Source organism: Mchenga conophoros, linkage group LG22 (assembly GCF_057382185.1).
Source record: "Mchenga conophoros isolate Kocher_MC1m ecotype Shallow Benthic linkage group LG22, M_conophoros_male_GT1.1, whole genome shotgun sequence".
In the NCBI taxonomy this organism is placed as follows: Eukaryota; Metazoa; Chordata; class Actinopteri; order Cichliformes; family Cichlidae; genus Mchenga; species Mchenga conophoros.
In genome coordinates, this window is record NC_140546.1 from 5,483,227 (window position 1) to 5,496,452 (window position 13,226).

At 38.6% G+C, this 13,226-nt stretch overlaps 2 protein-coding genes across 2 annotated transcripts; both read right to left on the bottom strand.

Annotated features, from left to right (window-relative positions):
• Window positions 1-692: 692 nt before the first annotated feature.
• LOC146548628 (cytochrome c oxidase subunit 6B1-like) lies at window positions 693-5,614 on the bottom strand. Its single transcript, XM_085262685.1, has 4 exons — window positions 5,501-5,614; window positions 4,798-4,921; window positions 1,073-1,173; window positions 693-845 (listed from the first exon to the last, which is right to left on the bottom strand). The coding sequence occupies exons 2-4, from the start codon at window positions 4,901-4,903 to the stop codon at window positions 792-794; spliced, it is 261 nt and encodes an 86-aa protein (XP_085118811.1). The 5' UTR covers window positions 4,904-4,921; window positions 5,501-5,614; the 3' UTR covers window positions 693-791.
• Window positions 5,615-6,609: 995 nt separating this feature from the next.
• Window positions 6,610-12,468, bottom strand: LOC146548629 (C-type lectin domain family 6 member A-like). Its single transcript, XM_085263382.1, has 6 exons — window positions 12,286-12,468; window positions 11,446-11,526; window positions 9,813-9,977; window positions 8,556-8,707; window positions 7,956-8,080; window positions 6,610-6,766 (listed from the first exon to the last, which is right to left on the bottom strand). Exons 1-6 carry the CDS (start codon window positions 12,350-12,352, stop codon window positions 6,610-6,612), a joined length of 747 nt encoding a protein of 248 aa, XP_085119508.1. The 5' UTR covers window positions 12,353-12,468.
• Window positions 12,469-13,226: the final 758 nt, after the last annotated feature.

Genomic DNA, 13,226 nt, shown 5'->3' on the forward strand with positions numbered 1-13,226 from the left:
ATCATTTGAGATTAAAATACAAAATAACCTTCTTTGCCTTTCGTTGTTTGACCTTAGCACATATGTTTCCTGGCACGTTTTGTCTTAGCAGCCACAACCACTAAGAGCAGTGTTAACCGCTTAATAATTAGAGAATACGTTAAAAATGATCATTTAAAATCTGATCACACAGACATGCCTTGGAGATGGAGGCCTTGTAAGTGGTGTGGTGAATAGACTTTTGACAGTAAATTCATAGCATAAAATCAACGTTTATAGTTTATGTTGAAAGTTATTTTTAAAGGTACAGTTCAGAAGAATGACTGTTTCCGTTTTTAGTTCAATCATCTTGAGCTGCATCTCTACAACAGCTTTCAGCTCTCATTTTTTGTTAAAAATCTTGAATAAAGTTAAAGTTTAAAAGCAAATCATGGCACAATAAGTAATTTATATAACGATGCGCACCACTGTTTTCATGAGCCGTCTGATGATGCAACACTTTTGCATCGTGGGTCAGCATCATCTCCTTTCTTACCATAAAGGATGGGCAAGTGTCTCCTCTCCTAAAGGAGGTAATAAAGGAAGCATTGAAGCACCTTTCTGTAGTATTTAGAGAATTCAAACACTTGTTATAATGGCTGCCACACAGACACAGCTAAAAGCCTGAGTAAACTGTAAATTACAGCTGTCAATTAGCAAAAGTCAGACATGACTCATAGTAACATTTTATTATGACATTTTTGTACAGAAATATTGGAGTTTTTCACTTTTATATCTTAAGATGAGACAATTGGATGGAGATCAACATTTCCTTAAATCTTCCCAGGGAAGCTTCCTGCCTCTATCTGATCGTCCCATTTCTGAACCTGCAGGAAAGAAAAAACAGGAGAAAATCAAAAAGTGGAGCAATAAATGCCTAGGGTGGAAACTAGCCTGAAACACAGCTGTGACTTTTACAACTTTAAACGTAGAGCTTCTAGGTGATGAGTGAAAAAGAAAACTGATGACTAAATTAAAATCAAGAATTTTGGAACAGAAGCAAATGAAGGTGCAGCCGAGTGAGACAGTGAGATTTGTTTCACGTGTAACTTACCCAGCTGATTGGGCAGAGACTCTTGTAGACTCTGCGGTACCAGTCACAGGGAGCCGTGTCCTGGTCTTTGGCTGACAGAACTTTGTTACATCTGTGGAAGTCTGTAACAAAAAGAGGGGGACGAGCTGTCAAACCAGAGATGGACACTAAACAGCCAGCAAAGCCAGCCGGTGTCCTCGAGTCCTTTATCTGACTCAAGGACTCGAGTCAGATAAATGAGCCTGATTCTGTTTATCTGCAGTTTTCCTCCAACATCATACTATTGTCACTCTAGGACCATCAGAGTCACCGACCACAATGCCACACTAACGCATGGCTTGTTGAAGTGTAGACCTACAAAAATCAACCATAAACCGTGTATATTTATTTGAAACATCAGCATTTTAGCTGTCGCCCTGTTAGTTTTTGGAAGCCAGCAGAGACGTATATGGTATACGTATAATGCTACGTTGCTAGCAAGCTGTATGTTCATACTCGCACAGGTGCAACACACCTGCCAAGTAACAGGCCAATAAAACACTTGAATTTCACTCACTGAAACAGAAGCACAAACTTCTTGAATGATCTATATTTGACAGCAAGACATTTTTCATGTGATTTTAATAAAACTGCTCCAAAAACCTTAGACAGCACAAAAATAGTAAGGAGGCTACACTTCACTGTTAGCTCACGTGCCATTAAAAGAGACCAGACGTCTAACTCGAATGACAAAATCAATCAGATTAAAAAAACAACAACAAAACATCCAAATCATCCTCTCTGGAGTTAAGTAGGAAACTACCCATTATATATGCTGACGCTGCTGTGACACGATAGTCTCAAAGTCCTCATTTATCTTACATGGAACTGTTGTTAGAAACCCAAACATCATTTATTTATGAGCCAAATGTCAACATGGTTTTATTATGTGACCATAAACAACCACGGTTCAGTCACGATTAACTTTTATAATTAAGAACCACAAATCATAAAATGCCGATACACCTGACATTTATTGTCGCTCAAAAAACAAAAAAAACAAACCCAAACAAAACCACAATCTGTTTCTGTCCGTCGGTGTGATGCGTTCGGGCTGTCACGTCACAGGACAGGAAATTTTAAAGAAACTTGTAACACAAATAAAATTGTATTTTAACATTGTGTTAAAATACAATTTAAAAAAATATAAATTCAGATACATCATGAGTTTGGTTTGAGCTCTTGAGTTTCAGACTGAGTGACTTACCTATTAGTAAGTAAAATAATTAAATAATAAACTAGTCAAAAATTGTTTTAACATCAGATTGAATGTTGAGATATCAAAGTTATTTTGGAACTTTTGAGAAATTATGTTTTATCCTTAAAATATTTGATTATTTTTAATCAATAATAATAAAATTAAGATTTATCTGATCAAAGTTGAAATAAGTACTTGACATATTTTTGAACACAATAACTAACATTAACATGTATAAAATACCAACAAATATGTTGAAATAAGAAACAGTTGCATCGGGGGAGATGCAGTTATCACTCCTCTTAAAACTGTTGTAATTTTCAGCTGTTATATACATTAAATCCAACAAATATAAGTATTCATGGTAAAATAAGTGGTAATTTATACAAAAACAAAACAAGGAAAAATAACTTCTTATTTGTCAACCACTCATAGCAAATTCTCCTTTTTAAAATCGGGCTGTCAACACGCTTATTTTAGATATTTCAAAGTCATTCATCCATCCTTTTCCTCCACAGCTTAAAAATGAAGCCAGTGCAAACGCACCAAGAAGGTTTTCTAATGGGCACCTAAGCCTGACTGCAGAAGTGATTCCCAATATCCACAGAAGTAAACGTGTTTACAGCCTGCTACACAAATGGTTTTGGTCTCTACAGAGTTCTCCCTTCATAACAGCCTCAGGGAGACGTTCAACAGTGAACTGAAGCAAACGGCTGTCTGCCAGGCCTAATGTCTGATAAATAGTCACTGAACTGGACCTCCCAACCATCTCTGTGATGTTTGGGCATTTGGAGCATTTTTAATAGATGATCTGTAGCACGTATGCTGTGTGCTACAGATCATCCAGGAAGAGTGTGCTTTAGTTTTGGCGAGTCAAGTTTTTGTGTTTTGTTACTCTGTTACTTACCATTTATTTATCTATTGATAAATAGATATCAGTGTGTTGCACTTGAACACTTTATGAATGCTGCTTGCTAACCAAGCATTACTGATTGCGTTGTGCCCCATCATCCATATAAGGTAACTTCTGGTTTCAAACCCTGCAATAAACAGGAGTTTCATTAGCCTGACTGGTTATGCCTGAGAAAAGATCATAGGTGTGTTTCACCGTTGTACACATGGAATAAAGGCCTTTCTGGCAGGAATCAAACTTCCCCCATGTGCAGCTTTTTTACCCTGAAGTGCAAAACTAAAGTGTCACAGCATTGTTATTGGTCAATTCAAGTAATGGCCCTGTAACAGTTATTCAGTATCAGATTACCAAAATGATTTAGGTTACAGTCACTTCAGATTGAAACTGAGTCTCTGTGTCTGGGTGGCATTTAGTTTTTACTGCACTTCCACAAAGACTGATGAAAACTTTTACTCTGAAAAATCAGCAGAGAAGCAGCATTAATCAAAACATTCATTATATATGCAGACGGATCAATACGTCTAACGCAGCGGTCCCCAACCTTTTTTGCGCCACAGACCAGTTTATGCCCGACAATATTTTCACGGACCGGCCTTTAATGTGTCGCGGATAAATACAACAAAATAAAACTAGTACCAGTACCGGAAAAAAAAGAAGATTTATTCATAACACACGTGAAAAGACCCAGGAAAACCGAGTTAACGATAAAAACGATAACAAAATAACGCTGAAAACCGATAAAAACCCTGAAAACCAGACATTTCACACCTGAGCCTCAACTCTCGCGGCCCGGTACCAAACGACTCACGGACCGGTACTGGTCCGAGGCCCGGGGGTTGGGGACCGCTGGTCTAACCTGAAGCTGAATCACAGCAGCGATGAAAGAGATAATTAGAGAGTGCATTTAGTCTGCAGCAAATCCACCGTCACACTGGGCTTTAGCATAGAAGGAGATGTGTTTAATTCTTTGAGTTTTCATTTGAAATAGAAACTAGCAGCAAAGCAACTTAGATTGATTTAAATATTGAAATTCAGACATCAAGCATGGGTTGTGTCGATTGTCAAAACTCGTCGTCTCACATTTCTTTATAAATTAAGAAACACAGAAATAAAATTGACCAGAATAAGTTTGGAAGTGAGAACTGCTGCAGTTTAAACCCTCAATTAGTCTCAAATGAAAACAACAAAATCCACAGTCAAGTATTGGAAATACTCAGCAAACATGCCAAAAGCAGCTTTTATGTGAATAGATGATGAAATCAAAATGAGGGGAAAAAAAAAAAAAAGCAAGCAAATAAGTGAGAATTCAGCTGAAGGCCCCGAAAGACTCACAACGCTCAGCAGATTTGCAGGTTTCCTGTTCTTCACACATTTATGAGAAGCCAAACATTAGTCTGAGTGAAGACCCAGGCAAAGCTGAAGAGCACAGGTGCAAATAACCTGTGGCCATTTTTACCTGTCTGATTTCAAAGTTCAAGTTGTACTCAGTGTAAGAGGAAACAAGGAACTGCGTTGGTCTGATGGAAGAAAACACTGAATTATGACAAAGGTTGACATGACTTTGCGTCGACACTGTGCAGCAGACGGCTCATTTACCCAGGTAGTTCTGGAAACAGTTGCGTGTCTGGTTGGTGTTGGGGAAGCGGGCATCAAACGGAGCCGTCCTGTAGTTCTTGATCTTCTCCTGGACCGCGTCTGACATTTTTCAGCTGCTGGAGGTCTGCACAGGATCAACAGCATGTGAGCAACGCTTAAATGTGACTATGCTGCACACACGGACTACAAGAAAGCGTTTATATCCACAAAGGATCCTAATAATAGTCAGTGAGCGCTACTTAAATAATATATCTTTAAGATGCGCTCTTTAACTGCAAACATTTATGCTGTGTGCCGATTTAAACACGTGACTACACCGCCATGTGAAACGTGATCCACTGTGGTCTTAAATATGTGTTAAATAATTTCAGAAAAAAAAGAGTAAAAATACAGCTTGTTCGGCATGAGCAAAACTAACTTCTAATTTGATATTAAGCCCATTTCCCCTGCCAGTAACTGGAAAATAAAACGAGAGTCCTGATGAATCCGTTCATTAACGACGTTATCGATAAAAATAGAAAGTTAAGATTAATCCTGCTCAGCTGTTTGTATAATCTCACACAGCTTTTAAAACATTTTCACCACAGAACAAAAAGAAAAAAAGCACAAAAACAACTCACAGAGGCTCTAAACTGCGCACACACTTAAAATAAATTATCATCGACTCGCTATTCACGTAGAAACCTTAAGAAAACCGACTTACCGTCGACAAATCAATTCCGTTATAATCCGTGCTCCCGGTGTTCTGACAAAACAGTGCGCTGGCAAAGCATGCTGGGAAAAAACGGCCAAAAAAACCCACACAACAAATGGCGCCTCCACCAATGTTTGGAAAGGCAGCACTGCCACTTGCTGGACATACAGAGGAGCAACAAGCACAGATTTATTTTAACATAAAGGACTAAAAGAAAGAAGCTATGCTCAAAGTGTAGTTCTTTGCATCAGCACGTCTGTTCTGCTTGATTCTGTATTGTTGACTTTTTCATTTCATGGTCTTTTCCAACTGTTTTTTTTAAGCGTACCATGATTTTGGTCTTTAATTGCTTGTAAGGTGCCTTTGAGCATCTTGGAATACACATATGAATAAAATCTAAACCATCTCAGTAACCTTGTGTCCAAACCGCTTGACCTGAGCTGGATCTCTGATGTATTCATTTCTAATCCATGCTGGTCACCCCCAATATAAATCTGAGCATCTCCAGCTTGGCCTCCTGTGCTTTTGTTATTCTCACCACACTCAAATCATACATCGTGTCTCTTGTAAACCTTGCTGCTGCTTTTCTGTTACAAATCACCCCTGACACTCACCTCCACCCGCTCTACCCTGTTGCTTTTGTTGGTTGACCCCAAGTGTTTAAATTCACCCACCTCCGCTTGCTCCTTGCAGCTGGACTATTACAACTGTCTTCCTCCTTCACACACATGTATCCTGTCCTGTTCTACTGACTTTCATTCCTCTTCACACAACAAACGTGATAAAATTATGAATATATTAAAATTTGCATTGCTATAAAATTTAAAGATCAAATTGATGGATCAAGGCAGAAAATTCCTGCAGCTCCAAATTAGCAGTGAATAATAATAATAAGCTATAAAATTACCAGGATAAACCTTAGCCTCCTGTGCATAAATTGGGAAGATCTCACATCAGGTTTTATTTGAATTAGTATGAGTTTGCCCCCCCAATAAATAAATAAATAATTGTAGATAGATAGTGGATAAAAAATGAAGCTGAAAAACACAATGAAAGCACAGAAAAGCATCGGGGATTTCTTCATTAAAATGTTTATTTGCTATAAAGCTATTTTGGTGTCAGGTCAGAGAAGCTTGCCTCCTCTCACAGATCGTCCGCAGCTTGTTGGAGCATCTGAAAGTGAACCAGCTCCTGCTGTACACGACCCTCGGGGTGAGTCGACCACACAGATCCACACTGCTTTCACCCGCGTTATCCGGGTCGCGTGCCCAAAACCTGCAACACACACTTTATTCTGTTACCGTGGCAACTGATTCTCTGACATATGATAATGTTCATAATAAAACTCCCACAGTGTTTTAATCCCCTCACAGTAAATCCACAGTGGGAAGACACCGTGGTTAGGTTGCTTAGGAGTGAAATTCTCAGCTGCTTTGCAAATCTCACTTATACATAATCCACAATTACTGATGTGTGATTACCTTTTGTAATCTCACTACAATGTTGTGTTTTACTGAATTCAAGACCAAGACCTCCAGATTCCAGAGTTCTGATCGGGTATGCTCAGTATGTGCCACACAAAGAAAGCCTCAGAGGATCTTATCCCCCAGTGTGGGGAACCACAACACAAAGATATTGTAATAATATTCATCAGGTAGTTTTAATATTGTGGCTGATCAGTTTAAATAGTATATACAAACAGGAAGGGAAAAATGTGATAATATTTGATTCCAACAAATATTTTACTGCTACTTAAATCTTATGCTTCTTATAATTAACTACTAAATGTTATTTGATTGTGTTGTCATCTTTAAAATTAAGATCAAACTCATATTCCATTATTGTTTATTATCTGCTCTTTAATTTGAGCATTTTACTTAAATTCTGTTCATCATTGTTGATTCTCAATTGTTTAAATGCACCTGTTATGTTATTATTAATAGCACTATTAATATTATTATTATATATATATTAATACTACTATTCTTACAATTGCTATGAATATTGCTAACATTGCTATTACTAATATTATTATTATTTCAACTGCTTTTGAAAAATAACAGACAAATTATTGGATAAAGTAGTTATTGTCTTCTTAAATCCCAAATGGGAGATAACAGGTTAAAGGAATGTGGCAGAATGAGATGGTGAAAACTGCACCAATGAAACCAGCTCCAAACAAGCGCAGCAAATGACAGATGACATTAAAGTGGCTCGGTGTAATTAATGTGAATGTATTTTTATATTTAGACCATGAGGAATGTTTGACTATGAACAGGGACACATACATTTTTAATATCTAGTCCTCTCATAGTTTTGTGTCCTGACAGCTGATCTGGCAAAATGTCCTCAGCCTGAGACAAACTTAAGGAGGAGAGATCAGCACATACTTGCTCTTCACCTTCTGAGCCCTGTTTGTCCTGCACCACCTCCTCCTCTTCCTCATGCCTGTCATCATACTCACTGTGGTCCCTTCTCCAGCAGTGAGCCATCGCTCCACTGCCAGCCGCCGTCAGCGCCACTGCTCCTCAGGCCTACCCAGTATGAGTCCCCCTGACTCAGACTCTGGGTCTTCTCCCACAGGAACTCCTGAAAAACATGTCAAACGTTACCATTTTGCAGAGAGAAGCCTTAATTTCATTCCTTAAGAACATTCTCTTTACTGTTGATCAATCAAGAACACAAACTGTCTCACATGTACAGTAAAAGAGCGAAACACAAAACCTCATTTGACCTCAAGCACTGGCCGCTCCTGCAGACGTCTCCATATTTCATAGAGGCCTTAAATCTATTCTTAACTTCTCTTCCTGGTGGTATGAATCTGTATGTCAAATAGTGTGTCCAAAAGGTAGGACATATCAGGAAGGGCATGTCAAATATTTACAACTGGACAGAGACTGAATATGTCATTAATGCAGGGAAGAAGATTTGTGAGAGGAGAAGGGTTCCAGCAAAGCTAATTTAATATTTATTATGTGCTTGATGAATAAATATAAAGTGGAAATGACAGGACAGAGCAGGTGGACAGAGTAGTGTGTGTGTGTGTGTGTGTGTGTGCATTCACCTGCTCCTCTTCCGTCCTTATTATAGCCATGACGCCCCCCAGTGCCATGCAGTGGTACTGACTACTGATCCAGTCAGCTCTGTCCTGGCTGAAGAGGAAACATTTCTGTCCCTGAGGCGTCCAGCCAGGTAAGCATAGGCTGCACTCTCTTTCTGAGTGAACAATAATAATAATAATAATAATAAAGAATAGGTAAAAGATGTGGCTCAGATTACTCACCCCTCAAAGTTTGTTTAAATCTACTTTAAGCTTCAAAAGACCTTAAATGTCAAGCCAGGGTAAGTTTCAGCAGTGATTTGAAATTTTCTAGCATCCTGTACATCTCAGTACAGTATTACTGTTCTCAGTATGAAATAATACTACAACAGCACTGAAATCATGACATATTTTTCAACAAACTGCATTTTGAGTGTGTAAATGATTAAACAACAATGCAGTGCTCCACAAGCAAGACTTAAATTTGGATTGTGTATTAGCTACAACCATTTAAAAGTTACTACAGCCCGACAGTCTGAAGGTGTTAATGTCAGGTTTCATTCTGAAAAGCCTGTAATAGTTTTATGGTAGTGTGTTTTTATGTTGTGTCATAAGTAAGTGGTATAAATATGTTTTCTACTTTATTTATATCACTGATTACAGACTGAAAACAAACAGACTAATATTAGAACATCCAGTTTCACTGGTTTAAATCAGTTTATCTAACATACTGGAAACTCGTCATATGTAATATGACACAAAAGCTCAAAATGGATCTGTTATCTGAATCTGAATCACGCTCGAGTTGTTTGTCTTTTTCACAGCATAATGGAAATCAGAGCTTCTTTGTTAAATGGGTTTTTTGTAAACAGTTGTCTATATTTAATCTGCCGCTTGTTTGGCAGCGTGACTGGGACATTATGTGGTTGAAAGAAAAATGACCAAACTGAAACTGACATTTCTCTCTCACAAACTCGTCTGTGGTTAAATACTCGACCTTTATATAAGGGATTCATTAGCTTCTTTACCTTTCTGTTACAGCCTTATAATTAGAGCCAAGCCTCAGGTAAACCTTTACACTAAAACCACCCAGTTATCCACTGATGCGTCAGTTTTGAAGTCTGGCCATAGAAATGCCTGAAAACAGACACAGTGTGTACGAGGAACTGTCACAGGAACATCTTCGAAAAGTTGTGATTTTTGTGGGTGTAAAAAATGATTTTTTTCTCTGGATTTTCTCTTAACACTTGTAGCTCTGAATAAAAAAGCACCCAGACTCACCACCAGTGGTAGCGTTGCTGATCGGGCAGTACTGGTTTAGAGCAGGGTACTGGGAGAACAGGAGCTGATATGACTGGTTGAGCTTCTCCAGCCCGATTCTCAAACCTCTCAGTTTGTTTTCCTGCAGGGCCGACTGGGACTGAGACACCAGTGTGAGCTGAACCACTGTGGTATCAAACACACACAACACACGCAGCACAGTGTCAGAAGATTGCATACACAATGTCTCATCACCCGTTACCATGGATACGGGATAATAGAGCAGTGTCAGACAGAAAGCAAAGCAGACTGACAGAGGTGAAAAAAGGGATGATTCAAAAAGAACAGAGTTAATCCTCTCTGCAAGCCATCGCGTAACAGAATTTATTCTAAAATAAGACGCAGAGACCGACGGATTTATTTCTCGACAAAATGACAAAAGACTCGTCCTGCTTTTTGTTGAAACACCAGAATCATGGTAAAATCTTCCTGCAGTACCTCCATATGTACGCTGTATACTAATGCAGTGCTCTCCAAAGGCAGGTTAGCAGTAGAAGAAAATGTATTTATTTATTTTTGTCCCTTTAGGCATTTAAAGTTCACAAAAATACGCCAATGACATAAAATTTGAGACTCCTGGTAACATTTGATAATAAAACCTCAAACTGTTTTTGATATTTAGTATCATTCTGTCTGTAAAAACAATTACTCAAAAAGTTTAGATTTTAAATGTCATGCCACATTTGACCTCTGACCTCTCCTTCAGACATTTAACAAAACAAAAATATTTAAAAAGTCTATTTAGTGTCATTCTGCCGCCTGAATCTTGTGTGAATTGTGACATTTTCACACCTGCAATCTCTTGAGTGGTGACTGTTGTTTTGAGGCTCCTCTTCACTGCGTTTTCTCTGAACAGCTGCAGTTATTTTCTGGTCCTGTGTTCATTTTGAAGCCAACCAGTGGTTCAAAGCTTTTCACGCTGCTGTAAGTAATATATGCGTCTTTGTTTTCGTTTAGATGAGCCGTTTTTGTGTGGCAGCCAGCACACCTCGACATCTGTGTATCAGCAGATGGAAAGAGTGAAAGAAAGAAGGCTAGTTACACACAACGCCTTTGTGTGAGCGCAATCGATGCAAAAGGAAACACCTGGGCAACAAGTTACATTTGCCAGTGTGAAGCGGGTCCACTCTACATAACAACACAGCCAAATTTCGCTATGCTGTTAGCATTCGCTTGGAGAACTTTAAAAATCATATTATTCTGAGCTCCACTATTAGCAAGGATCTATTACACTCACTCTCAAACAAGGCCCTACGTTTTTATCCAACATGATGTGTGTTACTTCACTAATGAAATCCACTCTTTCTGTCTTTATTTTCTTTAAACCTTTGAGTATAGGATTTGGCCGGCGAGGATAGGCAGTATCTCAGGCACCACTGAGCTGTAGGTTCAACACAGACTAAAGTAAATGCCATGTACAGGCAGGTGCGGTGTAGAGATAAACTCAACTTTGTAAATTTTTGTAAATTATTTGAAAATATTCAAAATATCAGTTAAGGTCTTATATGTATATCAGCACATTATCTCCTTCTCCTTTTTTCAGTAACCCGTTCCCATTGGTCAGTGAGTTTTATAGATGCAAAGAGGCACTCACAGCAGAGAGTCTGGAGCAGAATGATGATGGTCAGTAGAAAGCAGAGCAGACAGAAGTAATGAGCCAGCTGTCTGTAGTGACCTGAGAGAGCCGACACAACAACAAAGGGAAAAAAGAAAAACACTTAAACATTTATAGACCTTTTTTACATTTCAGCAGGAGGAGACTTTGGCAAGCCTGGGAATTTCATAAAAGACCATTTCACCCAAAGCAGTCCAACAGGCCAGCAGAATATTCCTGTTGAAATACAGCATCTCTTTTTGTGTTGTGTTGTTGCTTTGGGCTGCTTTATTTGGATGATGGCTTTAAGACATAGCAGACTTGTTGCCCTGCATGGTTGATGAGTATGGGTTGCATCAGACACAGGCAGATCAATGAATTGATAGATTTAGCTCTAATTTGATGAAATCTGCCACCAAGACTTCAAACATCTCTCTGATCCCAAGTCTGTAGATTGTTTCTGAAAAGAAATATTGTTAATGTTGCATTTTCAAAATCTATATTACAAACCCAGAAAATAAAATTCACTCTAATGTAAAGGACGAGGCAACTGTAAAGCTAAAAAATAAAAATCAAGCAGACACCACCGTGGATGAGTGGGAACATTTTTATTATGTTGCAGTCACTATTGTTGTCATCTCTGCTTCTTCAAAGCAGAATGAGCTCATTAATTAAATCATTAGCTAACATGATAATGAGCACACCTCAACAGTGTTCTTCTTAAACCCACTCGACCCATGCATGCAATTGAATTTAGTGTTAAACAGGCTAAGAAATGACTAATACTAAATAAATAAATAAAACCAATTGAAATACTTTATAAAAAGAAAAGCTAATTACTTCTGTCTGTGGATGCTTCCAGCTTTTTTTCTTCTTCAAGCAGAGTCGATCCATTATTCACTCCCATGGTCTCATCCAGCAGAGAATCAGCACAGGATTTTTCTTGAGTTATTACAGCATGGATGCATAACTTTTCAGTCACCAACAATCCTTTGTGTTCCAGCAGCAGGTACCAACGAACAGCCCAGCGTTCCTCTGTTGAGGGATTGGTGTGGAATGATGTCCAGTATCTCATATGAATATTAAAATACTGACTCCCCTGCAGCCGTATGCAAAGCAGAGCTGGGTCTGATAACCAAACAAGTCTGTTAGAGGAAGAGTCAAAGTCATTCTTTATTTCTCCATTAGTGTGTGTTCAAATCAACATACAGTTAGTTTACCTACCAAATAACTGCACATATCACCCTGTTAGGGACACCCATGGAAAATGTTTGCTGCCAGACCAGATTCACCCCTTCAAAGTTACAATCGAGCCTTCTTTATACCTGAAAATGGCATTGACCTCTAAAAAAGGGGGAAATAGATACATACACATTTCAATGTATGCATGGGTGACATATTAAAGGAAAAAAAATGAACTAAAGTGCGTTGTTAAGATATTAGGCCACCGCCTACTGCTAGAATAGCTTCTGTACTCTTTGGCATTTGTTTTTCAGGTTTATGGATGAGGGTTAAATGCTATTCCTTCACAGTATAAACATATAAGCTGTTAAACATGTCTACCCAACATTTTGCACTGCAGAGGCCATATGCTTTACACAACTGTCATCCTGGTGAAAACATTCATGTGTTTATAATGGATGGAGGAATCTCCAAAGAGAGCGTTCCCATCAGGGTAAAAATGTTTAGAATTAAGGTGATCAGTCAGAACAACTGTGTGTGATCTGCAGTGGCACTTTCTTCTAAAAGAACCATTTTCTTAGCAGCTTATCCAGTTCCCA